General features: G+C 46.2%; 1 protein-coding gene across 10 annotated transcripts in view; it reads left to right on the plus strand.

The window, feature by feature from the left end:
* The window catches only part of TTC28 (tetratricopeptide repeat domain 28), a 727,080-nt gene that overhangs the window by 656,809 nt on the left and 44,873 nt on the right, over positions 1-25,398 (plus strand). For all 10 annotated transcript variants that reach the window (XM_005567710.4, XM_045364300.2, XM_015457345.4 and 7 more), the window contains one exon: positions 18,331-18,471. In XM_005567710.4, the coding sequence (XP_005567767.3) occupies positions 18,331-18,471 (141 nt within the window). The remainder of the gene's footprint in view (positions 1-18,330; positions 18,472-25,398) is intronic.

The following is a 25,398-nucleotide window of genomic DNA, read 5'->3' on the forward strand; positions in this document are numbered from 1 at the left end:
GGGCTGTTAAACCCCCTACCGGGTTAATGTGGCAGAAAAAGACAGGAATGACATCAGCCAGCAGCTTTTTGTACAGTGCTGTATCTCGAGCATCTGGAAGAGAGAAGGGAAAACAGATCCTTGTAGAAATCCAATTAGAGAGAGAAGGAAATGTGCTTTGCTGAGAGAGAGAGAGAAAGAGAAAACAGGCTCTCTCCCAGAGGTAAAAGACTTTGATATTAACAAAGGAAATCCTATATTACTTTGACTTGTTTCAGAAAACTGATGTTTCTGAATATCCTCTCAGAAAACAAATACTGCAGGCAAACAGGAAACTGTTTTCGCCCAAAGTTCAATTTAGACAATAACAAATATGACTGTTCAAAAAACATCAGAGATGGGGGATTGCAAAGGCTTTCCATGATTCCTTCCAGGAGCCTGGGAGTCACACTCTCCCTCTGACTTGTTCAGTTTTAGGTGATCTAGGGAATATGGAATAATTTTAGAGGTCACTTCTAGCTTTTAAGGACCACATCCCATATGACAAATAACTTCCCTCCTCCTGGTTGTTGCCTAGCATTTGGTTATACCCCGACTTTCTCTGTTAAGTGGTTTCTTATCCAGACCAAATAGACTAGGTTTGATAGCTCTTGGTGACATTATTTGTATAGAAATTTAAAATGTGTGCAATTTACCTAAATTTAGAGGATTATGAATAAAGTTACCACATACCCCCTCCAGTTTGCCTCATTAAGGAGATCATGTTGTATTAGAATATGCATTTTCATTATGACATATTAAGGTTTGCTGTATTTGTAACAACTCTGAGGGGGGCATTCTCAAAGCATTACGTGGAGGTCTAGCTGTAGGATTCCCATTAGAAGCAGGCACAGTATGAGTTTTGCTGTAATATTCTCATTATCCTAAACCCTCATCTCTTTTTCATTTGTTGAAGGGGTCATTTGGCTTTTTAATATAACTTGTATTAGTGCATGTGTAGGAAACAAAAATCTTTAAACACTGACTCAGGCAGGTCTCTTTAACAGCTGGTAAAATATATGCCCATACTCCCCACACTCTTCCATTGTGTGTCTCAAACCCCTTGATGTATACATACTCCTAAATAATATGTAGCATGTACATAATATATGCAAATGTTCTTCCCAGAGACCTTCTTGGCTCTTAGTGAACAAGGGAAATGGACCTCATGGTGATCTTTGAAGACCATTTTCAGTTATAATAGCCTGTGTTTTCTACAAGAACACAGAATAAAATGAAATTTAAAAGCATGCATAGCATATGGGAGCTGATGCTGCTAAGGAGGGCTGTGCTAATGGAAATGCCTCTGTGAACTTTGAGCTTCTCAGCCCCTGATTGCCTTTAGAAAATGTGTTCCTGGATTAGGCAGCTTCTGAGCCCTTAGAGACTGGGATGGTGACATGGGAATGAACAGGCCTGATTCAAGCTCACCTGGCTCCGGGGCCTACTTCTGCTGCTTATTAACTGTGGGACCCTGGACAAGTGCCTGAGCTCCTCTGAGTCTCCCTTTAGAGATATTTAACAAAGATAAGATCTACCTCCCAGCTGTACCCTTATAGCTGTCTCAGCTATAAGGATTCATGGTAATATGCAAGTAGGCCCTGACACTCAGTAATTGACTTCAGCTGTCATTAATAACGTGTCTCAACTCTGTTGCCCTTTAGGTTTGGAACTGGGGAACCCTACCAGATCAGAATGGGTACTTTATTTCAGAGGCCCAGTGAAGGGCCCAGAGCTACTCACCTGATAGAATGCTTTTCCCCACAGGCCCTTGCTCCTACACACACTCTTCACAGAACATGCACTCATAGATAGCTCTCATGTGCCAAGCCCACTGCACCCCCTCACACACCAGTGTGCTTGCACATACCCCTCATACAACACCCTTCACACACACTCATCTTGTGCTGTTACTACCACATACTGTAGACACCCCACCTTCACAGCTGCATATGCTTACCACCTCACATTATGCGTGTGTGCTCATACACCCCATGATTAAGTTCAGTGGGGCCATCGTGACCCCTTATACAGTCCCCAACCAGCTGGGAGAAGGGAAGGAATAGCCAGGTGCCATGGATTTGGGACCAGCCTCCAAGAGCACTGCACTAGTCCTCTGCTGCTCCAGAAACCTGGCCCCAAACCACCCCTGCTAAAATAAAATAAAATAAATTTTAAATTCCTTTCTCTAACAGTTCCTCTTCTCTCTGGTCACCTCACAGGAAGAAAGTTTAAGATTCTAAAAAGGAAATGGAAGAAAGGTATTTTACAATTGCTGCAAAGCCACTGTTTACTTAAGGGTGCCGGTTTTGTTTTTCCAGTGACTGACTTGGTTCTCCTTGGGAGGGGACAGAACCTAACCTGTATGGTGGGATTTAAAACCATTTCACAGCTGTTCTGAAGGTGGTGTGCTGCTCCTGTGGTACATCTCCCAGGTGCAGGTGATGAAGTCAAGGAAGCCTTCGGGAGGCCTTATACAGCCACCCAGCCTGTGCTGAGCTCTGCTGTAGCAAAGACCTGATGCTAGCTCTTATGAGGATCAGAGACATGAGACAGGGTCTGTGCCTCCACATCTGTCCATGCAATTAGGGACAAAGATGGACAGACTGAAGGCTCCTTATAGTCTGGATCTTAAGGAGTTATTCACCTAGTAGGTGCTGCTGGAGGTGCAGGAGAAGGGAGAGCTCCCTTTTGGCCAGAGGTGTTCAGGGGAAACTTTTTAGAGGGGAAGGCATTTGAGCTTGTCTTGGAGGGACAGGCTTAATTTTCACATGCGTGGCAGGTCAGGGTTGATAGAGAAGGGAGAGTCTAGGTCAAGGGAATTGCCTAGGCAAGGCAGGGAGGTGGCCCACTGCAAGGTATGTTTGTGGAATGGAGAGTGCTTGGTTTGGATGAAGCACGCTTGTCTCAGGCAGTGATGGGAGATAAGATTTGAAAGCTAGACTGGTGCTAGATGACAGCAGTATTCACACCAGGCTCTGCACTGTCCTCTGGGTGGTGGACAGCATTTGTGGACTCATGCAGTTAAGGCCTAATCAGTGTGCTGGTTCTTGGAAAATTAATTTGAAAGAATTTATGTCTTTTATCTTTATGCCATGTCTATGGTTTTGCTGTTTCTTAGCCCTGCCCTGGACCAGATATCCTACACTGCCATTCTAACTTGCTCCAATCCTGGCTCATTCTTCAACTCGTCTCAATTGCTGCTGCCTTTGAGAGGACATAAAGGGTCTCCTTGAACTAGGTGGCACCTCTCCCACACTAAAGCTCTGTGTCTCTCTGCATTGGACACTTGCTAGCTTCTGGCTTGTGCTAGAGGCATGTCTGTCTGCATTCCGCTCCCCTCCAGGGCTGAGAATTTCTGAGGGAACAGACCCTGCCACTTGGTGGGATCTCTCATAGCATCTTGCACTTTACAGGGCCTCCAGGATATGTGGGTGAATGAGTACATTCCATTCTGGACACTTTAGCTTCCTCACCTTCTCTTCTCGGAGGCCAGGAGCCCAGTCAGGCATGGATTTACCCAAGCAGAAAAAAACCTCCTAGGCTGACAAGAATGGCTACCTGCCCCAGAGTTCTATTGCATGTGATGGTGGCTCTGAGTGCAAGGCCTCATTTTGAGGAGTGGGAAGGAGCAGGGCAGTTCTCTCCACAATTTTGAGCAACAGGCTTATTCCAGGAAGGGATCCAGGAAGAGGACAAGGTTGCCTCCCTTCCTCCATGCCTACAGGCAATATGATTTCCTGGACCAGAAGAAAAAACTGAGCCCAGGATATACTCTTATTATCAAATAAGTTATGAGGCCACTGAAATCCCTCTTCCGCTTCACTTGAATATGGTCATATGCAGCAGCCAGGGTTTGTTCCATTGTTGCCAAGGAGAAGAAAGCATCACACTCACCTGGGCCTGCTTTGGGCTGGAAGCCTGCTGAGGGTAACGGGACAGGCCCGCCTCCTCTGCCACCTACTTGACGCTATGGCAAGGGGATAGAGGGAGACGGGATCATTCTTGCTTGGCTACATGGCTTTGGGAACTTTGGGCCTGTTAGATGGTTAGAGTGGAATCTTGCTTTTTGTGGGCCCTTTAGAGGGGCTCTGCAGCTTGTTGGACCTGGGTAGATGCATCTCTGGTCCTCCACTTTTCTTCTCAGCCCTTGGCGTCTGGTTGTGTACCTTCTATGGCCTCTCCAGGTGGCTTTACAGGACAGAACTCAAAATGAGCTTTGCCTGCTCTGCAGGAAACACTCTTGTATCCCTGACCCTGAACTCTAGCAGCATAGGCTATCCCCTCCCTAGCCTCACCCTCCTGGCAGGGCAGAAGCAGGGTGGGACAGTGAGACTCCACTCAGCAAGGGTCAGGCTTCAGTTCTCCAGGTCTCTCCCCTGACTTCAGAGGGCACATTACCAAGCTCTCTGAGTGGTACACCCTGTGAGGTACCATGACAACACCTCCTGTGAGGCTTGAGGTGGAAGATGGTGCCCCCTCACGCCTCTCCAAAAGGGGCTGAGATGGGGACTCATTGTATGGTGGTAACTACCTCCAAAGAAATCACCAGTTTCCTCATTCTCTTCTCTCTGGCCCTTCTCTGACCACTGTTCTAGGTGGAGACCCAAAAGTCCTGAGACAGGTTCTCAAAGCCATTTCCTATGTGCATCTGGACATGGGGAGGTGAGGCAGAGTGCCTGTATCTGATATTTATTGCATTGACACCTCTGTTAAAGAGGTGCACACACATATACAAACACACACATGCACGTATATCCACATACAGGAATCATGCAGCCTATGTATATATCGCTATGTATATAGCCTATGTATATAGGCAGCCTATGTATACCATGGTAGTAGTGCTCACTTTGTGGGAGGAGAGAGGGGCTTTTACTTTTTTACTTGGTTACCTTGAGAATCAATTTTGAATAGTCATGTACCACATAATGACATTTTAGTCAACAACGTCATACACAATGGTGATCCTAAGAGATTATACTACCATATTACACTGTACCTTTTCTATGTTTAGATACACAAATACTTAACATCGTGTTATAGTTGCCTGTGGTATTCAGTACAATAACATGCTATACAGGTTTGTAGCCTAGGAGCAATAGGCTGGCAGCTTAGGTGTGTAGTAGGCTGTCTCAGCTAGGTTTGTGCACGTGCACTCTCTGATGCTCACACAGTGATGAAATTGCCTAATGATGTGTTTCTCAGAACATGTTCCTGTTATTAAATGGCATATGACTGTAGTTGCCACAAATATATTTTACTTTCAGAATTAAAAGAAAGTAGATTAAGTTACCACTATTTTTTTTCTAGCCTATGGCATTTTCACTAAGGCAACACACATTGCTACTAAATATTGGTACAGCCAAAAATTTCATTAAGTACTTTTAATAACAACACAATGACTGACAACTTTCATTTGTATAGTCTGCCTTTTAAAAAGAGCTTTCACGTATGCTCTTGCTTGGGTCTCAAAATGATTCTTTATAGTTGGGATGACTTTCTTTTCGTTTTTGAGACAGAGCTTCGCTCTGTTGCCCAGGCTGGAGTACAGTGGTGCCTTCTCAGCTCGCTGCAACCTCCAGCTCCACCTCCTGCATTCAAGTAATTCTCCTATCTTTGCCTCCAGAGTAACTGGGATTACAGGCACGCACCACCACACCTGGCTAATTTTTTTTTTTTTTTTTTGAGACGGAGTCTCGCTCTGCCGCCCAGGCTGGAGTGCAGTGGCCGGATCTCAGCTCACTGCAGGCTCCGCCTCCCGGGTTCACGCAATTCTCCTGCCTCAGCCTCCCCAGTAGCTGGGACTACAGGCGCCCGCCACCTCGCCTGGCTAGTTTTTTTTTGTATTTTTTAGTAGAGACGGGGTTTCACCGTGTCAGCCAGGATGGTCTCGATCTCCTGACCTCGTGATCCGCCCGCCTCGGCCTCCCAAAGTGCTGGGATTACAGGCTTGAGCCACCGCGCCCGGCCATTTTTATGTTTTTAGTAGAGATGAGGTTTCACCAGGTTGGCCAGGCTGGTCTTGAACTCCTGACCTCAAGTGATCCACCTGCCTTGGCCTCCCAAAGTGCTGGGATTACAGACATGAGTCACCGCACCTGGCCGGTATGACTTTCTTTATTAGATATATCTGTATATGTGAGTGTGTATGTGTCTAATTCTTAGATAAAACACATTCACAGAATTCGAAAAAGAAAAATGTCCGTTGAGTTTACTGAGCACCTAGCAGGTGCCAGGTTCTATGTGATAGGTGCTATATACACTGACATTATTTCATTAATCCTACTATTATCTCTATTTTGTCTGTGAAGAAGAAAGATTTGCTTCCTCTGAGTCCCATAGGTGATGTCCAGAAGGAATGTGTCCTAGACTCCAGGCCTTGGGCTCTTTCTACTACAGGTTGAATCCCAAATTCAAAAATCCAAAATACTCCAGAATCCAAAACTTTCAGAGCGTCAACATGAGGCTCAGAGGAAATGCTCATTGGAGCATGTCAGATTTCAGGTTTTTTAATTTGGGATGCTCAGCTGGTAAAAATTCCAAAATCCAGAAAGATCAAAAATTCAAAATACTTCTGGTCCCAAGCATTTCAGATAAGGATACTCAACCTATACTAGACAGCATTCATATTGGTTGAGTTGAGCCTTATTGATGTGATTAAACCTGATTGGTGGAGGAGAGGGTTTGAGAGTCACATCGTCAGGGGAAAACTCCATTGCCAACACTTTCTCGGCAAAGATTTCAAAAATAAAACACCAAGTAATGGGGCCTTCCAATCAATTACAGTCTTTGTGTATTCATACACACGGGCTGTTGAGCTAATGGAAGTGAAACCTTTTTATTTATTTGATCACTGTGTTTACTGAAAAAAGAAAAGCTAGGGGAAAACCTGTAATTCTCCTTTAACAAAGAAAAGCTAAGGGTAAATCTGTATTTCTCCTTTAACACTTAAGTATAGACTAGATAATTCCAGGCCATGAGATAAAAAGAATGTGTACAAAAAATGCTTCTGAGTTAAAAATGCACAATTGTTCTGGATCCCAGAGGCCAGAAGACTTTGTGTTTTTTTTTTTTTTTAAGAAAATTCAGATGCTCTTAAGAAAGCGTTTCGGAAGAGAACTTTTATTCTTTCATCAGTTTAACAACCAAAGCACACATAATTCATTGATTGTTCATAGGTGTGTTTTGTGTTCATATGTGTATAGATTCTCGGCAGGTTAATGTAATCGTTTGCCTTCCGACCAACAGAAGGTTTTTTCTATAAATTACAATTGTTAGATAATAGTATAAATCATAGCCTTGAGAGGATACAGAGAAAAGCAATTTCTAGAGTGATGTACAAGAAGAGAAAGGAACTAAATCTAGCCTCATTCAAATATAAGCATTTCCAGAGAGACCAGTGAGTGTATGATAGTGACTGACCTTCTGATGAGAAACTGTTCATAGCCCCAGGCAGTGTCAACAGCAAATGCTGGAAGGGCCCCACTGCTAGCCCCTACAGAGGGTTTGAACTAGTGGATTTGACTTCAGAGACTGTGCTGGTGTTACCACATTTTCTCTGGCATGATATTGGGCCCCCTGGGAGGAATTTTCTGAGAAGAATGGCTTTCACTTGTCTCTACCCTCATGGATGGTTCTAGCACATCTTGCTCTGGTGTGCAGCTCATACTCTCTCTACCCACTGACCGTCCAACGTGCCCATAAGTTTGAATGATACCAGAGCAATTAGACAGCTGTGGCTTTGGGCAGTGAGGACACACAGGTCCCTGAGGACACTTCTCCGCCCTGCCCTTCCTCTCTCCCAACGACAATCCTCCCCAAACCTTGCTTAATCGAAAGGGGGATTTCTAATAAGGTTATATGGGTGAGGAGCCCCATGAAATCCAAGGCAAACTTGGAACACTAAAGGAAAGCTGTGGGAACCCCTAGGTTGTGGGAGGCAGTCTGGTTCTCATCACTGCTCAGCTGCTTTATTTGGCACCTCCTGCTGCAGACCTCCAGTTTGCAGCTGGAGGTGCAAACTGCTCTCTGCTCCTAATCCCAGAGTGGGAAAATAGCCACCTCGGATGGCTCCTGTGCTCACCCACAGCCTATAGAACTAGCCACAGGAAGTTACATTCAGCTCCCCTGTTTTCCAGCACACAAATTTTGGGGAAAGGAATCTGATAGGCCAAGCTTAGGGCAGGAATACACATCTGATACAATCACCAGTGCAGGGAGGATGGTCACCATATGTGACTCTGTGAATCAGGGAGGCAATTTCTTTTTTTTTTTTCTTTTTTTGAGACAGAGTCTCGCTCTGTTACCCAGGCTGGAGTGCAATGGCATTATCTCGGCTCACTGCAACCTCTGCCTCCTGGGTTCAAGCAGTTCTCTGCCTCAGCATCCCGAATAGCTGGTATTACAGGCGACCACCATCACGCCTGGCTAATTTTTGTATTTTTAGTAGAGACGGGGTTTTACCATCTTGGCCAGGCTGATCTTGAACTCCTGACCTCATGATCCACCTGCCTTGGCCTCCCAAAGTGTTGGGATTACAGGCGTGAGCCACCGCGCTTGGCCCAGGGAGGCAATTTCTAGAAGTAGAATGTTTATGGTGGTCAGAGCTTGCTCCAAAGCTGTCTACTACACCGCCTCCTTCTCCTCATCCCCAATGTGTAGCCTGTATTCCTGATTTAAAGACTCACATCGCTTCTCTGTTTCTTGGGTTCTTCTCTTGTGTGAGACATCCCATAGAGTAGGATGTCTCCCAGCCTTTCTTTGCTATTCCTAAAAGGAAGCCCAGGCTCTCTTTTCTTTTTCTTTCTTTCTTTCTTTCTTTCTTTCTTTCTTTCTTTCTTTCTTTCTTTCTTTCTTTCTTTCTTTCTTTCTTTCTTTCTTTCTTTTATTTAAGTTCTAGGGTACATGTGCACAGTGTGCAGGTTTGTTACATAGGTATACATGTGCCATGTTGGTTTGCTGCACCCATCAACTCATCATTTACATTAGGTATTTCTCCTAATGCTATCCCTCCCCCAGTTCCCCACCCCCTGACAGGCCCCAGTGTATGATGTTCCCCACCCTGTGTCCATGTGTTCTTGTTGTTCAACTCCCACCTATGAGTGAAAATGTGCGGTGTTTGGTTTTCTGTCCTTGTGATAGTTTGCTCAGAATGATGGTTTCCAGCTTCATCCATGTCCCTGTAAAGGACATGAACTTATCCTTTTTTATGGCTGCATAGTATTCCATGGTGTGTATGTGTCACATTTTCTTAATCCAGTCTATCATTGTTGGACATTTGGGTTGGTTCCAAGTCTTTGCTACTGTGAATAGTGCTGCAGTAAACATACATGTACATGTGTATTTATAGTAGCATGATTTATAATCCTTTGCGTATATACCCAGTAATGGGATCACTGGGTCAAATGGTATTTCTAGTTGTGGATCCTTGAGGAATCGCCACACTGTCTTCCACAATGGTTGAACTAATTTACACTCCCACCAACAGTGTAAAAGCATTCCTATTTCTCCACATCCCCTCCAGTATCTGTTGTTTCCTGACTTTTTAATGATTGCCATTCTTACTGGCATAAGATGGTATCTCATTGTGGTTTTGATTTGCATTTTTCTAATGACCAGTAATGATGAGCATTTTTTCATATGTCTGTTGGCTGCATAAATGTCTTCTTTTGAGAAGTGTCTGTTCATATCCTTTGTCCACTTTTCGATGAGGTTGTTTGTTTTTTCTTGTAAATTTAAGTTCTTTGTAGATTCTGGATATTAGCCCTTTGTCAGATGGGTAGATTGCAAAGATTTTCTCCCATTGTGTAAGATGCCTGTTCACTTTGATGATAGTTTCTTTTGCTGTGCAGAATCTCTTTAGTTTAATTAGATCCCATTTGTCTATTTTGGCTTTTGTTGCCATTGCTTTTGGTGTTTTAGTCATGAAGTCCTTGCCCATGCCTATGTCCTGAATGGTTTTGCCCAGGTTTTCTTCTAGGGTTTTATGGTGTCATAAAGGTCTTTATGGTATCATAAAGGTTTTAAGGTCTTACATTTAAGTCTTTAATCCATTTTGAGTTAATTTTTGTATACGGTGTAAGGAAGGGATCCAGGTTCAGCTTTCTACATATGGCTGGCCAGTTTTCCCAGCACCATTTATTAAATAGTGAATCTTTTCCCCATTGCTTGTTTTTGTCAGGTTTGTCAAAGATCAGGTGGTTGTAGATATGTGGTGTTATTTCTGAGGGCTCTGTTCTGTTCCATTGGTCTATATCTCTGTTTTGGTACCAGCACCATGCTGTTTTGGTTTTGTAGCCTTGCAGTATAGTTTGAAGTCAGGTAGCTTGATGACTCCAGTTTGTTCTTTTTGCTTAGGATCGTCTTGGCTATGCAGGCTCTTTTTTGGTTCCATATGAACTTTAAAGTAGTTTTTTCCAATTCTGTGAAGAAAGTCAGTAGTAGCTTGATGGGGATAGCATTGAACCTATAAATTAGCTTGGGCAGTATGGCCATTTTCATGATATTGATTCTTCCTACCCATGAGCATAGAATGTTCTTCCATTTGTTTGTGTCCTCCTTTATTTCATTGAGCAGTGGTTTGTAGTTCTCCTTGAAGAGGTCCTTCATATCCCTTGTAAGCTGGATTCCTAGGTATTTTATTCTCTTTGTAGTAATTGTGAATGGGAGTTCACTCAAGATTTGGCTCTCTGTTTGTCTATTATTGGTGTAGAGGAATGCTTGTGATTTTTGCACGTTGATTTTGTATCCTGAGACTTTGCTGAAGTTGCTTATCAGCTTAAGGAAATTTTGGGCTGAGACGATGGGGTTTTCTAAATATACAATCATGTCATCCTCAGAGACAATTTGACTTCCTCTTTTCCTAATTGAGTATCCTTTATTTCTTTCTCTTGCTTGACTGCCCTAGGCGAACTTCCAACACTATGTTGAATAGGAGTGGTGAGAGAGGGCATCCTTTTCTTGTGCCAGTTTTCTAAGGGAATGCTTCCAGTTTTTGCCCATTCAGTATGGTATTGGCTGTGGGTTTGTCATAAATAGCTCTTATTATTTTGAGATATGTTCCATCAGTACCTAGTTTATTGAGAGTTTTTAGCACGAAGGGCTGTTGAATTTTGTCGAAGGCCTTTTCTGCATCTGCTGAAATAATCATGTGGTTTTTGTCATTGGTTCTGTTTATGTGATGGATTACAATTATTGATTTACATATGTTGAACCAGCCTTGCATCCTAGGGATGAAGCCGACTTGATCATGGTGGATAAGCTTTTTGATGTGCTGCTGGATTCGGTTTGCCAGTATTTTATTGAGGATTTTCACATCGATGTTCATTAGGGATATTGGCCTAAAATTCTCTTTTTTTGTTGTCTCTACCACGCTTTGCTATCAGGACGATGCTGGCCTCATAAAATGAGTTAGGGAGAATTCCGTCTTTTTTTTTTTTTTTTCTTTTTGAGACGGAGTCTCACTCTGTTGCCCAGGTTGGAGTGTGGTGGCCGGATCTCAGCTCACTGCAAGCTCCACCTCCCGGGTTTACGCCATTCTCCTGCCTCAGCCTCCCGAGTAGCTGGGACTACAGGTGCCCGCCACCTCGTCTGGCTAGTTTTTTGTGTTTTTTTTTTTTTTAGTAGAGACGGGGTGTCACTGGGTTAGCCAGGATGGTCTCGATTTCCTGACCTCGTGATCCACCCGTCTCAGCCTCCCAAAGTGCTGGGATTACCTATTTTTCTATTGATTGAAATAGTTTCAGAAGGAATGGTACCAGCTCCTCTTCGTACCTCTGGTAGAATTCGGCTGTGAATTCGTCTGGTCCTGGACTTTTTTTGGTTGGTAGGCTATTAGTTATTGCCTCAATTTCAGAACCTGTTATTGATCTATTTAGGGATTCAACTTCTTCCTGGTTTAGTTTTGGGAGAGTGTATGTGTCCAGGAATTTATCCATTTCTTCTAGATTTTCTAGTTCATTTGCATAGAGGTGTTTATAGTATTCTCTCATGGTAGTTTGTATTTCTGTGGGATCGTGGTGATATCCCCTTTATCATTTTTTATTGCATCTACTTGATTCTTCTCTCTTTTCTTCTTTATTAGTCTTGCTAGTGGTCTATCTATTTTGTTGATCTTTTCAGAAAACCGGCTCCTGGATTCATTGATTTTTTGAAGGGTTTTTTGTTTCTCTATCTCCTTCAGTTCTGCTCTGATCTTAGTTATTTCTTACCTTCTGCTAGCTTTTGAATGTGTTTGCTCTTGCTTCTCTAGTTCTTTTCATTGTGATGTTAGGGTGTCGATTTTAGATTTCTCCTACTTTCTCTTGTGGTCATTTGGTGCTATAAATTTCCCTCTACACACTGCTTTAAATGTGTCCCAGAGATTCTGGTACGTTGTGTCTTTGTTCTCACTGGTTTCAAAGAACATCTTTATTTCTGCCTTCATTTCGTTGTGTACCCAGTAGTCATTCCGGAGCAGGTTGTTCAGTTTCCATGTAGTTATGCGGTTTTGAGTGAGTTTATTAATCCTGAGTTCTAATTTGATTGCACTGTGGTCTGAGAGACAGTTTGTTGTGATTTCTGTTCTTTTACATTTGCTGAGGAGTGTTTTACTACCAACTATGTGGTCAATTTTAGAATAAGTGTGATGTGGTGCTGAGAAGAGTGTATATTCTGTTGATTTGGGGTGGAGAGTTCTCTAGATGTCTATTAGGTCCACTTGGTCCAGAGCTGAGTTCAAGTCCTGGATATCCTTGTTAACCTTCTGTCTCATTGATCTGTCTAATATTGACAGAGGGGTGTTAAAGTTTCCCATTATTATTGTGTGGGAGTCTAAGTCTCTTTGTAGGTCTCTAAGGACTTGCTTTATGAATCTGGATGCTCCTGTATTGGGTGCATATATATTTAGGATAGTTAGCTCTTCTTGTTGACTTGATCCCTTTACCATTTATGTAGTGGACCTTCTTTGTCTCTTTTGATCTTTGTTGGTTTAAAGTCTGTTTTATCAGAGACTAAGATTGCAACTAAATTGCTTTTTTTTTTAGCCCAGGCTCTTTTCATCTTAAAAGTTTACGAATTGTTAGTAAGAAAAAATAGACAGGAACTGGTAAGTAAGTCACATGGGAAAGTTTCAAAGGTCTCAGAAATCCTGAGTTCCCAAAAGTCTCATGTCTTCATTTTCTGGTGCTCTTGCTAAGTGGCTACTGGGAAAAATGGGTGGGCCTTTTCAGCTGTTGGCACATCAGCCCATGCAAAACCTAGTAAGTGTGCATGGTATTGTCATCTGTGCACCTTTTCAGATCTCCAAGATACCCTCTGCTTCCTGGTTGTAGAATCCCCAACATAGGGTACTGGCACAGTTAGACCTGGCCTTTCAGAATCAGAAGGCAAAAAAATGATTATAGGAAGTAGCTGCAAATGCACTAACTCTTGCTTTCTGAAGTTTTACCAATTGCAAAAAGATCCTCGCTTTGAAAAAAGGAGTGTTTTGCTGCCTTTGATCTGCTCCCATCGGGCATGGGGCCAGCGGTGTAGGAGCTGTCTCACTGCCCTGTGCACAGGAAACTGAAGATGGAGTTTCTCGCCTGTCGTTTCCAGCTTCAGGGTTGCAATTGGTTGGTCTTTGGCAAGTAACTGGTTATCAGTGCACAAGAAGCCTGGAGCGGGGCGGGGAATGGAGACAGAATGAGGTAGTAAAAGGATGTTGAGACATAAATAAAAGTGTGCCTTGTGGAGCTTCAGTTGCAACTGTCAGGGGAATGACAGAGAGCAAGCATGTTCTTGGAGAGATCAGGTGGCCATGCTTGCAAATGAAAATCCTATCTGGAGCCTCTTGCCAAGCCATGTCCCCAAGAACAGGATGAGCTCTGGCACAGCTCTGAGATGCTTGATTCATGAGCCATTTCCATCTCTCTGGGGAAAGCTGCATGTGAACAGCATTTTGGAGCTTGCCTCTGGTGACGGCATGATTTATATTCCCCAGAGCAGGCAGGATCTGGGCTTCTCACAGAGTCCCTGGAACAGATGCTAGCAGGGCAGGTAGGTACCATGAAGCAGCTACTGCCTGTCTCTGGACTGCTCCCTCTCTCCAGCTCCCCTCTCAGCCCTCGCCAGGAGGTATACCTTGCTGCCCTCTGCTTAAGCCAGCTTGTACTGACTTTGACCTTTTGCCCTCACTGTTCTCCATGACCATAATGATCCAGACCTCAACCTTCTACCTGACTCCAGGCAAAAGACTAGGGTCAGGTCCAGGCAGGACTCTGGCTGATGGGCAAGTGCCAAGTCAGGCCCCTGGAACAAGAACAGAGTCCTCTTTTACCCTCCAGAGTCCAGGAGTAGAAAGGGCCCAAGAAGGATGTCTGAGCCAGAATCCTCATGCCTAGAGAGCCACGAAGGAAGGAGAAATCGAGTGTGTGGCCAAGTCTGGAGGGCAAGACAAGTAGGCAGGGCCAAGGGTCCAGAGCTGGTTAGGCAGGAGTGGAATGTAAGCAGACTAGGAAGAAAAGACAGGCGGAATCTTAGCTTTTGATGCCTCCCTAGCTTGCCAGTGCTGAGCAGCTGGTGGGCCAGGAGTGCCCTCCTTTTCCACTCTTCCTGTCTTGCCACCCGGCTCATGTGCCCTCTCTCCCTCGAGTTATCCTCTGCTGAGCTATGACTGCCAGTTTTGTCTGCAAAGCCAATGTGTCTCTATTGTTTCTTCGTTTCAGATCATGGCCATCAGAATAGTGGCTAAAATCAGGCTGTAAGACTAAATGCTTTAGGGGCTCTTTCTGCACAGCCACTGTTTGTTTATTCACATTCTCATATTCATTCCCTCCTCCTCTCTTTCTTTTCTTGCTCTCTCCCCTGCTTATCCTGTACTGATTGCTCATTCAATCTCTCTATATACATACATGTGCTACTATGTAGTAATTTATTTTTCATGTTGCAGAGATTAGTGTGCCTATCTAGCAGCTTCTCAGGGCAGAAGTGTTCTTCCTTTGAGTAATCCCAGCCCCGGCTGAGTGTCTTGGATGTACTGGTTGCACAGTGAATTTTTGAGGATTGGTCAGCCTAATGACCTCATCAATGAGTGAGGGGCACCAAAGCTTATCTTACTTTCCTGACTTCCTCCCAGGATTTGGTAATAGGATTTATTTTGTTTTTTAAATTAACATTCAGTATATATCAGTCAGTATCAAAGCAAGAATAAGAAACCACACAATAATTTGAACAGAGATTGGAGTAAAAGGGATTGGCTAGTAATAAGGAAGAACTAAAGGATATTAGTCATACCAGATAGTACGCACCTTGAAGGCAGCTATAATGTGACTCTCATCTATTTAGCCCTTATAATTCTTACACATAGTTCCCACCCAGTAATTATTGTTGAAGCAATATGGATTGAATCAGGGCCTATGGTGACCAGATGTGCCATCTCTAGAAAGTCACTCAGAGAAATGGGTGCAGGAGAGTGAGTGTGCTGTGAGAACTGGTAGCAAGGCACTAGGGACTCCTACTATATAGATATGAGGCTTGTTTTGTAAATGGGAGATCCCTTTATCTATGACATCGCCTGTTTATTTTTCCCTTCAGTGTTAATACTTTGAAGGGTCAGGAAATAGGAAACAACCCCATTAAGCAGGAGATACTGAGGGCTCAGTCTGTGGCTGACAGTAAGAACAGAATTGCAAGATAATGGAGGCTGATACAGGTCCCAGGCAATTCTTCTCCCCTTTGCAAAGTGCTGAATGACAAGCCGATTTCTCAGCTCCAAGCAGGCAGTTGCATTCAGATGATAAATGTGTCCCTGGACAGAGGAGCTCGTTGAGTAATATTTACCAGGGTCTCTGTGAAGGGCCTTCAGCTCCCAAAGGAGCCTTTCAAGTCTTCACCTGCTTGCCTGTTCAGCTGACATCCACCAGGCAGTGAGAGGAATAAAAGCTGTCCAACATGATGGAAGCTTGGTGATTTATTTCGATCCTAGAAGTTTCCTGGTTTCTCCTAATTCCTATATTCAGCCCCTCCCTGTCGAAGTCAAACCCCAGGAGAGAAGCATGGAGTCTGTGAGAAGCTTAGAGCCTTTTAGGGGGAGGGGGAGGGAGGTCAGTGAGTGCCACAGATCTGAGCTGGACTCAGACTCAGCTCTACCACCTAATTAATACTTTTTAGCCCAGTTCCTTGGATTCTCCGAACCTCTGTCACCTTAGATATAAGATAGAGATAATAAGACCTACCTCACAGAGTTGTCATAGAGATAAAATTAAATCTGTGTAAAAATACTTGGCACATTGTAAAATTCTCTCCAGCATAGGTCATTCATTCATTCATTCAGCAATTCCCCACTGCATAGCTGCTGCATGCCAGGTACTGCACTATGGTTAAAGAGCCAGTTCCAGACTGTGAAGGCTGGAACAAAAGCAGGCCAATAGCCAGGACTTTACCAGTCATCAGTGTGGTTCTGAGATAATTACTAGATGTTTTTATCTGGGTTTTCCAGAGAAACAGAACCAATAAAAGATCACACACACACACACACACACACACACACACACACAACACGTAGATATAAATAGGATGTGCTTGTATGTATATTTATTTATTTTTATAAAGAGATAAAGGAAACTTATTATAAGGAATTCGTTCATGTGGTTATGGAGACTGAGAAGCCCCAGGATCTGCTGCAGCAAGCTGGAGACCCAGGAAAGCCAGTGGTGTAAGTTTCAGTTCAAGTCCAAGCCTGAAGGCAAAAGATTGATGCCTTAGGTTGGTGACAGCACAGAAAGAGCACATTTTCTCTTTCTCTACTTTTTTGCTCTATCCAGGCCTTCAATGGATAAGCAGATGCGGCCCACTCACGCTGGGGAGGGCAGTCTACTTTACTCAGTCTACCAGCTTAAATGGTAATCTCATCTAGAAATGCCCTCACAAACATACCCCAAATAATGTTTAACCAAATATCTGGGCACCCTGCAGCCCAGTCACGTTGACATAAATTTAGCCCTTACACCAGGGTTGGTGTTCACATAGAGCATTCAAGTTTGCATAGCAGCTTTACATGCCATGTCTCATTTGCCCCCCAGAATGAGCTGGTGAGGGGCTTATTTCCCTTCTCTGTCACAGGTGTCACCAGCTTGGCCATTTGAAGTGGGTCATGTTTGCCTTAAACCCAAATCTCTATGCACCAAGCCTTATTCCTCTTAGCGACAGGTGGTCTGCGCCTTTCCAGAGTCCCACCTGCTTAGCACATGAGGGACTAGTGACTGACTGCTGCCTGCAGTGCCCTGGTGCCCTCCACTTCTTTATGCCAGTCCTTAGCAGGAAGGTCTGAAAGTAGTTTTCCTGTGGGCGAGGTATCAGTAAGCATCTCAGCAAAGCATCTCAGCAAAGTCTGAATGTGTTCCTGATGCCTAGGATAGGTGAGGGCTCAACATAGGCATGCGCCTTTGTGAGCCTCAGTTGGTTGGGAGGCATGGTGTGGCATGGAGGAGGATGACTGCAGGCCGGCAGTGCTTCCACAGACACATTAGCCACGGCCTGGCTGTCCGTGTCTCATCAGGGCACAGTGCATGGCTTTTACATTTATTAAGCCTTTTGCCATTTTAATCATGCTGATGAATCAAGGTACTCCTGGGTATTTTTGTTTACTTAAAACACATTGTGAGATGTTCTGTTAAAGGCTGTCATAGGGGAAATATGAATTTATTAATTAAAAAATGGTCACCTTCTCATGCTGAGCTTGGAAAATGGGCCAAATCAGCAGCAGTTCTCACGTTTGCGTTTCCAGCAGTGCCTGCCCTACTAGCATTGCAGCCACTTGTCAGCATGTTTGTCCCCTCATCTGGAAAATGCCATTTTAGGCTGCATGTCCCCCTTGCCTAGGACAGTGCTCAACACGATGTAGGTACTTAGTTACTGTTTCTGAAATGGACTGGACTGCAGCTTGTGCAGGGAGGATTGCCTCACAGCTGCACTTGCCTCAGCTCTACTCTGGGAAGAGTATGTGGCCAGCCCATCACAGACAGCACCTCACCTAGTCTGTCATGCATATGCCAGATGCTTGGAATACAATTCTTATTCAGACACAGCTCCTGCCTGTAGACAGTTCACAGCAGAGTGGGGGGGGACAGCCCATAAACAACCAACCAGAGTTCATCTGGAGAAGCAGTGGACAAAAGAAGTTCAGGAAGAGGGCCTCAGGGACACTGAGGAGGGAGTAGGGTAATGCTGACATCTGGAGGCAATGGTACTAGAGGATCGTTTGGTGACAGAATGGCACAGGACCTCAGAGCTGACTTCCATAGCTCAGCGCTTCCTGTCTCTGATTGGCTTTTTCTGCAATTTTTCCTGCAGGGCCTGTGCCAGCAGTGAGACAGAGAGTGAAGCGGGAGACATCATGGACCAGCAATTTGAAGAGATGAACAACAAACTCAACTCGGTCACTGACCCCACTGGCTTTCTGCGGATGGTTCGCCGCAATAACCTCTTTAACAGGTGTGTGTAGGGTGCTTTCCCTAGGCCCAGTGCAGGGCAGGGTGCTCTGAGCACAGATAATGTGCTTTTAGTGGATGTTCCTTCCGGCTGGTTAGGCTTCTGGCTCATGTCATGCATTTGCAGCAGCAAGCGTGATGCTTCCACAGTCCCATGCCCGTCAGAGCCTCTGCTTCACAGCAGCATCTCCAGCTCAAGTGAGAAAACAGTGACAGGCTTGACGTGACAACCCTCATTTGGCTGGGATGGGAGTCCCAGGGGACAGTCGGCTGCTTCTTCACATAGCCTCAGAGCTGACTTTCCAAACATCAGGCAGAAGCCAGAGTAACTTCACATACTTCTTTGCTAGCTTCTGCAGGTAACTCGTGGGTACCTGCATTGACTTCCTGGCCTGAGATTCAGGGAGGTCAGGGAGAGTGAGAATGCTGGTGCTGTTGGAAGGAGAAACTGGGCCTAGGAATGCACTCATCCAGACCCAGGCTCACCCATCTGTGCCAAGACCTCAGTTCCCTGTCACTTGACCAAATAGTTCTTAATGGCTTTAAGATGAATCGAGTTTGAAATTTCCAAGCCAGCACACCTCTTCATCTTTTTCTTAGGAGTGATACCCGAGCTGGGTCCAGGTAAACAGGGCAGACAGTTGGGGTTGAGGGACACCTGTCCCACTGTTGTTTGGTTGCCTGGCAACAACCTAGGAGTACATTTTGATAGACCTCTTTGGAAAGACATCACAGACTCCCTAGGTCCCTGCCACAGCCTGAGGGCCTGCCTTTAAAGGGCAGCTGGTTGACCCTAGAACACAGGTGGGAAGTGACTATGCACTGGGTGGGAGGCAGTCTCTCTGCTTGGCAGCCCTGCTGTGCAGGGCATTGTGTACCCTGTCTGTTCCTACTCCAGGCCCTGGTTTCCTCTCATTATTGTGCTGTCAGAGTGACAAATGTGTGTTGACTTTCCCAGGGCTGAGTTGAGTGGGAAGGGAGCCAAGGACAGGGGATGTAGGAGCTGGCAGCCTGGTTGTAAGGAGGCCAGAACTTCAAGCTAGTTCACGCCTAGTTCCTTCTTCCCAGCCACCTTCACAGGTGTCCCTTATGGCTTTTGGTTTCATGTAGGGATCCACCAGGTTTGTGGAGGCCTGGGATTGGGCCTGGATGCATGTTCTTGCTCTGCCAACTTCTCAGTCAGTGAAGGCAGGTGACACTTACCTCTGCCAGGTGATGCAAGCTGTGGTGATAAACTAGAGTGTGAAGAGCTCAGAGTGCAGCCTCTGGCCTTGCCACACCAGCTGTAGGACACTAGGAGGCAGTTTCACCTCTGTCAGTCTCAGTCTCGTCATCTGTGAAATGGGGATGGCTTCTTACCCTGCAGGGTTCCTGTAATGTGGGAATAATGGAGCCAATGTATAAATAACACACTGACCGACTTAATATGTGGAAGACACTGTACAACTGGTGGGTTTCTGTTGTTTTGAATAAAGTGGGAAGAATAGTGCTAAACTTAAATTCTTAACGTGGGTGGAGAAACGAAGGGATGAGATGTCTATGTGCCTATGCAGCAGCTATTGGCCACCTTGGGTTGTAGCCTCCCCCATCCTTCTTCCCTTCCTACCTCAAGTCCTTCACATGAGAGAGCTGCCAAAGCAGGCGGTCAGGCATCCATGGTGACCTGCTTGCAGACACTCTAGCAGTCAGGAACCAGTTCCCCCAGGACCTGAGCTCTATGGAAGAAAAGGGTCGAGCCAGGTATATCTAGGGCCCTAGGTAATCAACCCTGGGCTTTGGGTTGGTGTGCATTTTGAATGGTGGAGTGCACATTTTGGAAAGATGGTTTCTGTCCTTTGGAGCAGCCCTGCAATAACTCCAGTGAGCACAGTACTGTAGATTAATTTGTTGGTTCACTTATACAACACAATCTCCGTCCCCAGCCAGGCTGAGTATTGTGCCCAGCCCTGAGGACTGAGTGGGGAGCAGCAAGGCCCACAGCCCTGAGCTTGCACCCAGCTCCATTGGCAAGGTCTGACCCAACCCAGTCCCACCCTCAGAAAAGCAAAGGAGTTGAAGGGGTCTCTGCAGACTCTTCCAATCCCGACCCTTTGGATGAGGGAAATAGCCGGCATTCTTCTCACTTCAATGCAGTGAGCCCTTAAGGCCCAGGTAAGTTTGCAACACTGCGTGTTCTCTAGTGCCTCTCTCAGAAGCCAGGAAGCGGGGTTCTGGCCTTCATCCACAAGAGAGTGGAGCTGCAGCTGAGGGAACCATGGAGGCAAAGGTATCCCTGTTAAAACAGTGCAAACTTCCCTCACATCTTATAGCTCAGCACACATAGGCCAGAGAGGAGGGAGGTCTGCCCATGAACGGGTGCCAAAACATGCCTTGCAGCTTTCCTGCCAGCCTGTCCCTGCTCTGCTGTGGGGTCCCAGGCCTCCCTCTCTGTCCCACATATGGCCAGAGATCTGGGCTAAGAGGTGCACTGGCTTGTGACTGAACAGAGCAGCTAGAAGTGGCGTTTCTGCAGATTGCTGATAGTGGCTAGCATTTGCAGAGTGCTTGTACCCTGGAGCCAACAGAGGTGACATGGAAGCAACCGTGTGTGTAGGGCCTTGTGTGCTGGAGCAGTAAGGGCTCCTCTCTCCAGGGGCTCTCTAGCTCAGTGATTTTATGGATTCCTTGGCCCCTTTGTTCCTGGGTGGTTTGCTGGACTGATTTGGCAATGAGGCCACTGTAGCTAATGCAAGTCAAGTGCGACTTGGCTTTAGGTTTTTCTCCCTTGCCACGTCAGGAATTGGTCTTTGTTCTGCTGTCATTTTTGAGGTCTCTGCAATCACTATTTTTCTTCTTGCCTATTGGCAGAAAACACATTTGCATTTTGAACTCAGGGTAAGCACCACTATTGAATGAAAAACAAAGACCCTTCTCTTGGCTAGCACCCTGACCTTGGTGTGAGCCCCAGAGGGCAGAGCAGCAGCCCTATCCTTTGGGAGTGACGCTGAGGACTGGTAGGCCAGCACATGCATGTAAGTGTCTGTGTGTGGGTGGGGGGAGGTTCTGTGGGAATGTATGTAAGTATTTGTGTGTGCAGAGTTGTATTTGTATGTGTGTGTTTGTGTGTGGTATGTATATATGGTATGTGTGTATGTGACTGGACCTGGGGCAGTCAGCAGATCACATTTGCTGTAGAAAAGAGAAGGAAGAACAGGACAGGCTTTTGACTGCATCCTGGATCCTGGACTACACGGAGTGCCTTGGTATTAAGTAAGGTGCACCCATCCAGAGTCATTTAGGGCCAGTACCCCAGAGAAGTTTCCTGACTTCTGTAAGCCACCATTGGTACAACAAGCATCCTAGGTCTTTAATTTTCCACATTATATCTGTGTGTGACACAGTGTGGAGAGGGACTTTCTTATTGTCCAGAGAGCAGTGACTAGAGCCAAAACAGAGGACAAAGAAGTAAGTCTCCTTATTCTAAAGAGAGGAGCACAACAGGGCCAGAGCCCACCCTCAGGTCTCTGCAACTTCCCTCTAGTGCCCTGTGACACACTCCCTGTCTCTCACCGAAGACTGGACAAGGAATAAGCAAGAGAGAACCTCAGCTTGGTTGGGGGTCCTTCTAGAGAATCGCCAGCAAAAACTGGGGTCCTGCTAGATGAGGAAAGAGGCATCTCCATCCCATGGGCCCAACCTCCATGACTATAGAACAGGGAGAAAAGAAAGTAGGGAGAATGCTAGGTGGGAGTGGGATGGCCACAGTGCTCAGCGTGCCCACATTTCACGTGGCATGGGTGTGTGTGTGTGTGTCACGCTGGGTGGGTCACATGGGCCTAGCACCTTACTGGTTCCCCACCCAGGAGACTGTCTGCTGGGCAGGGACCTCAGCCACACGTTACAGAGTGTGCAGCCAGTGGCAGAGGGGAGGGGTTCTGGGGGAGCCAGAGCTGGCTGCCATGTTGAGGGGTGCAGAGGAAGCCCTCCAGAGCGTTTGCCTGCCCCCTTCCCCCTCTGCCCTCAACACCTGAGGGTCAGGCCCTGAAAGTGGAGAGGCAGTAGTGCTCCCAGAGCCTATGCTGCCCTCCAAATCCATGCGTGAAAGCCTGGCCTGCAGTGGAGGTGGGAGGGAATGCAGTGACTGTAATACACAGGACGATTTCCTAAAGGCATGGGGAAGAAAGTGTCAGCAGGACAGTGGAGAGCGGTGACTGGAAAGGAGAGCCGTCTCCACAAGACCAGCCTGGCCAGTAAGCTGAGACCTGGCACACGTGCGTCCTGCTGTGTGTGCATGTGCATGGATGTGTAGTTGTAGTTCTTTTTTTGTTTAGAGACAGCGTCATACTCTGTCACCCAGGCTGGGTTATAGTGGTGCCATCATAAATAACTGCAGCCTCAAACTCCTGGGCTCAAGCAGTCCTCCTGCCTGAGCCTCCTGAGTAGCTGGGACCACAGGTGCACACCACCTCATCCAGTTAATTAAAAAAAATTTTTTTTTTGTAGAGACAGGGTCTTGCTATTTGGCCCAGGCTGGCTCAAGTAATCCTCTCACCGTGGCCTCCCAAAATGCTGGGATCACAGATGTGAGTCTCTGTGCCTGGCCAGGCTGTGGTTCTTTATGAACATACATGAGGGCCACCCTGCTTTAGGGCCGTACAGAGGTGTGCTGCAGCAGTGCTGCAAAAGCCCAGTGTAGGCCAGTGATCTGCTGATCACTGTCTTCCTAGGTCTAGGCCTTTGTCTGTGGTGAGACACACAGTGCAGAGGAGAAATCTTGGGCTCTGGGGCTAGCCAGACCTTGATTTGAAACCTGGCTCTGCCCTTTGTTAAAGTGACCTTCAACTTTTTACATTTGCTTACTGATAGAGTTGTTACTAGGACGCAATAAGAGTAATGATGACTAGATCGATCCTGCTGTGTAGTAAGTAGTTTCTTTCTCTCCCCACTTTGAGTCTGAGGTTTCTATGGCACCAAAGGCTCTTTTTTTAGGGGTGAATCAACTACTCAAAAGATCCAAAAGATCAAATCGCCACCAAGAAACTGATAGATTGATGCTTCTTCCTGCTACAACCTCTCTCAGGGCCACTGGAAACACTTTGAATAAATGCAGAGGGATGACCCAATCTGCTATCAGCTACAGCTATAGCCCTGGCTTTGAACCCCCAAGATTGCATACCCAGCTTTCTGGCTGGGGTCCTGCATCCCTGTCCCCTGCTCCTTGTTGGTGCCTCTTTGGCTTCTGGCCCCAATAAGGAGCTGAGTGTTCTCTCCACCTCTGACCTCCAGGTCATCTGTGCCACATTAAATGTAGGCATGCACAGCATGCCATGGCTGCCATCCACCCATATTCACCTCACTGTGACCATTCTGGGCAAGGATCTTCCCTGCCAACAGCTGCTGCAGCTGTTGGTTCCAGTCACCAGGCTTTGGGCAGGAGCCTCTGTCCTGTCCCTGCCTATCTTGATGCCTATCAACAGCCTCAAAGAGTTGCTGGTGCTCCACAAGGTGAATTGCCCCAAGTCTGCCCGCTTGTCAGTGGCAGAGATGAAATCTGCCCCTCACTGGATGTGACTTTGTCCCTCACACTGATCCTGTTACCACCCACCTGGGACAGGCTGACGGTCATCGCTGTCCTCCCCTCTGGCTGGGGCGCGGTTTTGTTTGTGTCCTTCTCTCGACAGGAATCACAGGAGTTCCAGTGGAGTTAGGTGGAAGTGTGGAGCTTGGCATCTGAGTACTTCACAGTCCCACCCTGCCATTCTTCCCATTTCCTATTCCATTTTCATCCCACCCTCTGTCCTAACCCAAAGGAACCCCAGACCTGCCCATTCACATCTCAGGGTCTTCACCTGGGCATGGGGACATGGCCAGAGAGGGCTTTCCCCTGAGGCACTGTGTCAAACACAGCATCTTTCACGAATCCATCCTGGATTGCCCCTACTGGAAATCATTTCTCCCTTCTCTAAAACTTCCTGGTGCTTTATCTGTGGGTAGGGAGCCACAACCTTGCACCTTGCATTCGTCACCTGTGTCCATGCCCTCTCCCCTCCCAGGCTGTGCATTTGCCCAAGGCTCAGTCGCTTCTGATTTATCTCTGTATCACCCAAGGAGCCTAGCAGGGTGCCGTGTGTTAGGTAGGTACAGGCACAGAAGGAAAGAAGGAAGGAAGGAAGGGAGGGAGGGAGGGAGGGAAAGAGGGAAGGAGGAAGGGAGGGAATTAAGTAACTATAGCAACAACAATAGCAACGATGATAATGACAGCAGTGTGTGTCTGCTTATTACTTCCCAGCACTCAGCACTGTGCTAAGTGCTTTACATGTGTTATCTTAGTCAATCCCTGCAGCAACCATGAGGGGTACTAAGGCTTAGAGATGTTAAGTTAGTTGCCCAGGATCTCACAGCTAGAAAATGACAGAGCCAGCATTAGGAGCCAGGTCTTCCAGACTCCAAAGACAATGTTCTAGCCCCACAGGCCTTCATCCATCTAACTCCCTTGCCAAGTGATTACCCATCTTTTCCCTGAATTCCTCCCATGACAGGGAGCTTACTACCTCCTGAGGCAGCGCATTCTGTCTTCAGACAACTCTGACTAATCCAACTCTGGAAGTTCTCTGTGAACAAGTGAATTAGACCTGACAGGTTTGTTTTCAGGGACAGGCTTGGACCCACAAATTGCTTGAAAGTGCAAAGTCCTTTGGAAGGGGGTTTTGTTATATTGCTGGACATGCATCAGCTGGGCAGGCTACCACACACAGGGCTGTCTTTTCTTCTCTCCATCCCTGAGCACTTGAGAAGCCCACCCCAATGACTGTCTGGCCCAGGCCTTTGTTCTGATCTCTGAATGGGGTCAGTAGGAAAGGCGTACAAGGCTGGCCTGGGCATCAGGTTCTTTTAAGGTGAGCATCTCCAGGCTTGGGCTCAGAGCCTCATACTCATTACAGTAAAGAGCAGA

This window comes from Macaca fascicularis, chromosome 10, assembly GCF_037993035.2.
Source record: "Macaca fascicularis isolate 582-1 chromosome 10, T2T-MFA8v1.1".
Lineage (NCBI taxonomy): Eukaryota > Metazoa > Chordata > Mammalia > Primates > Cercopithecidae > Macaca > Macaca fascicularis.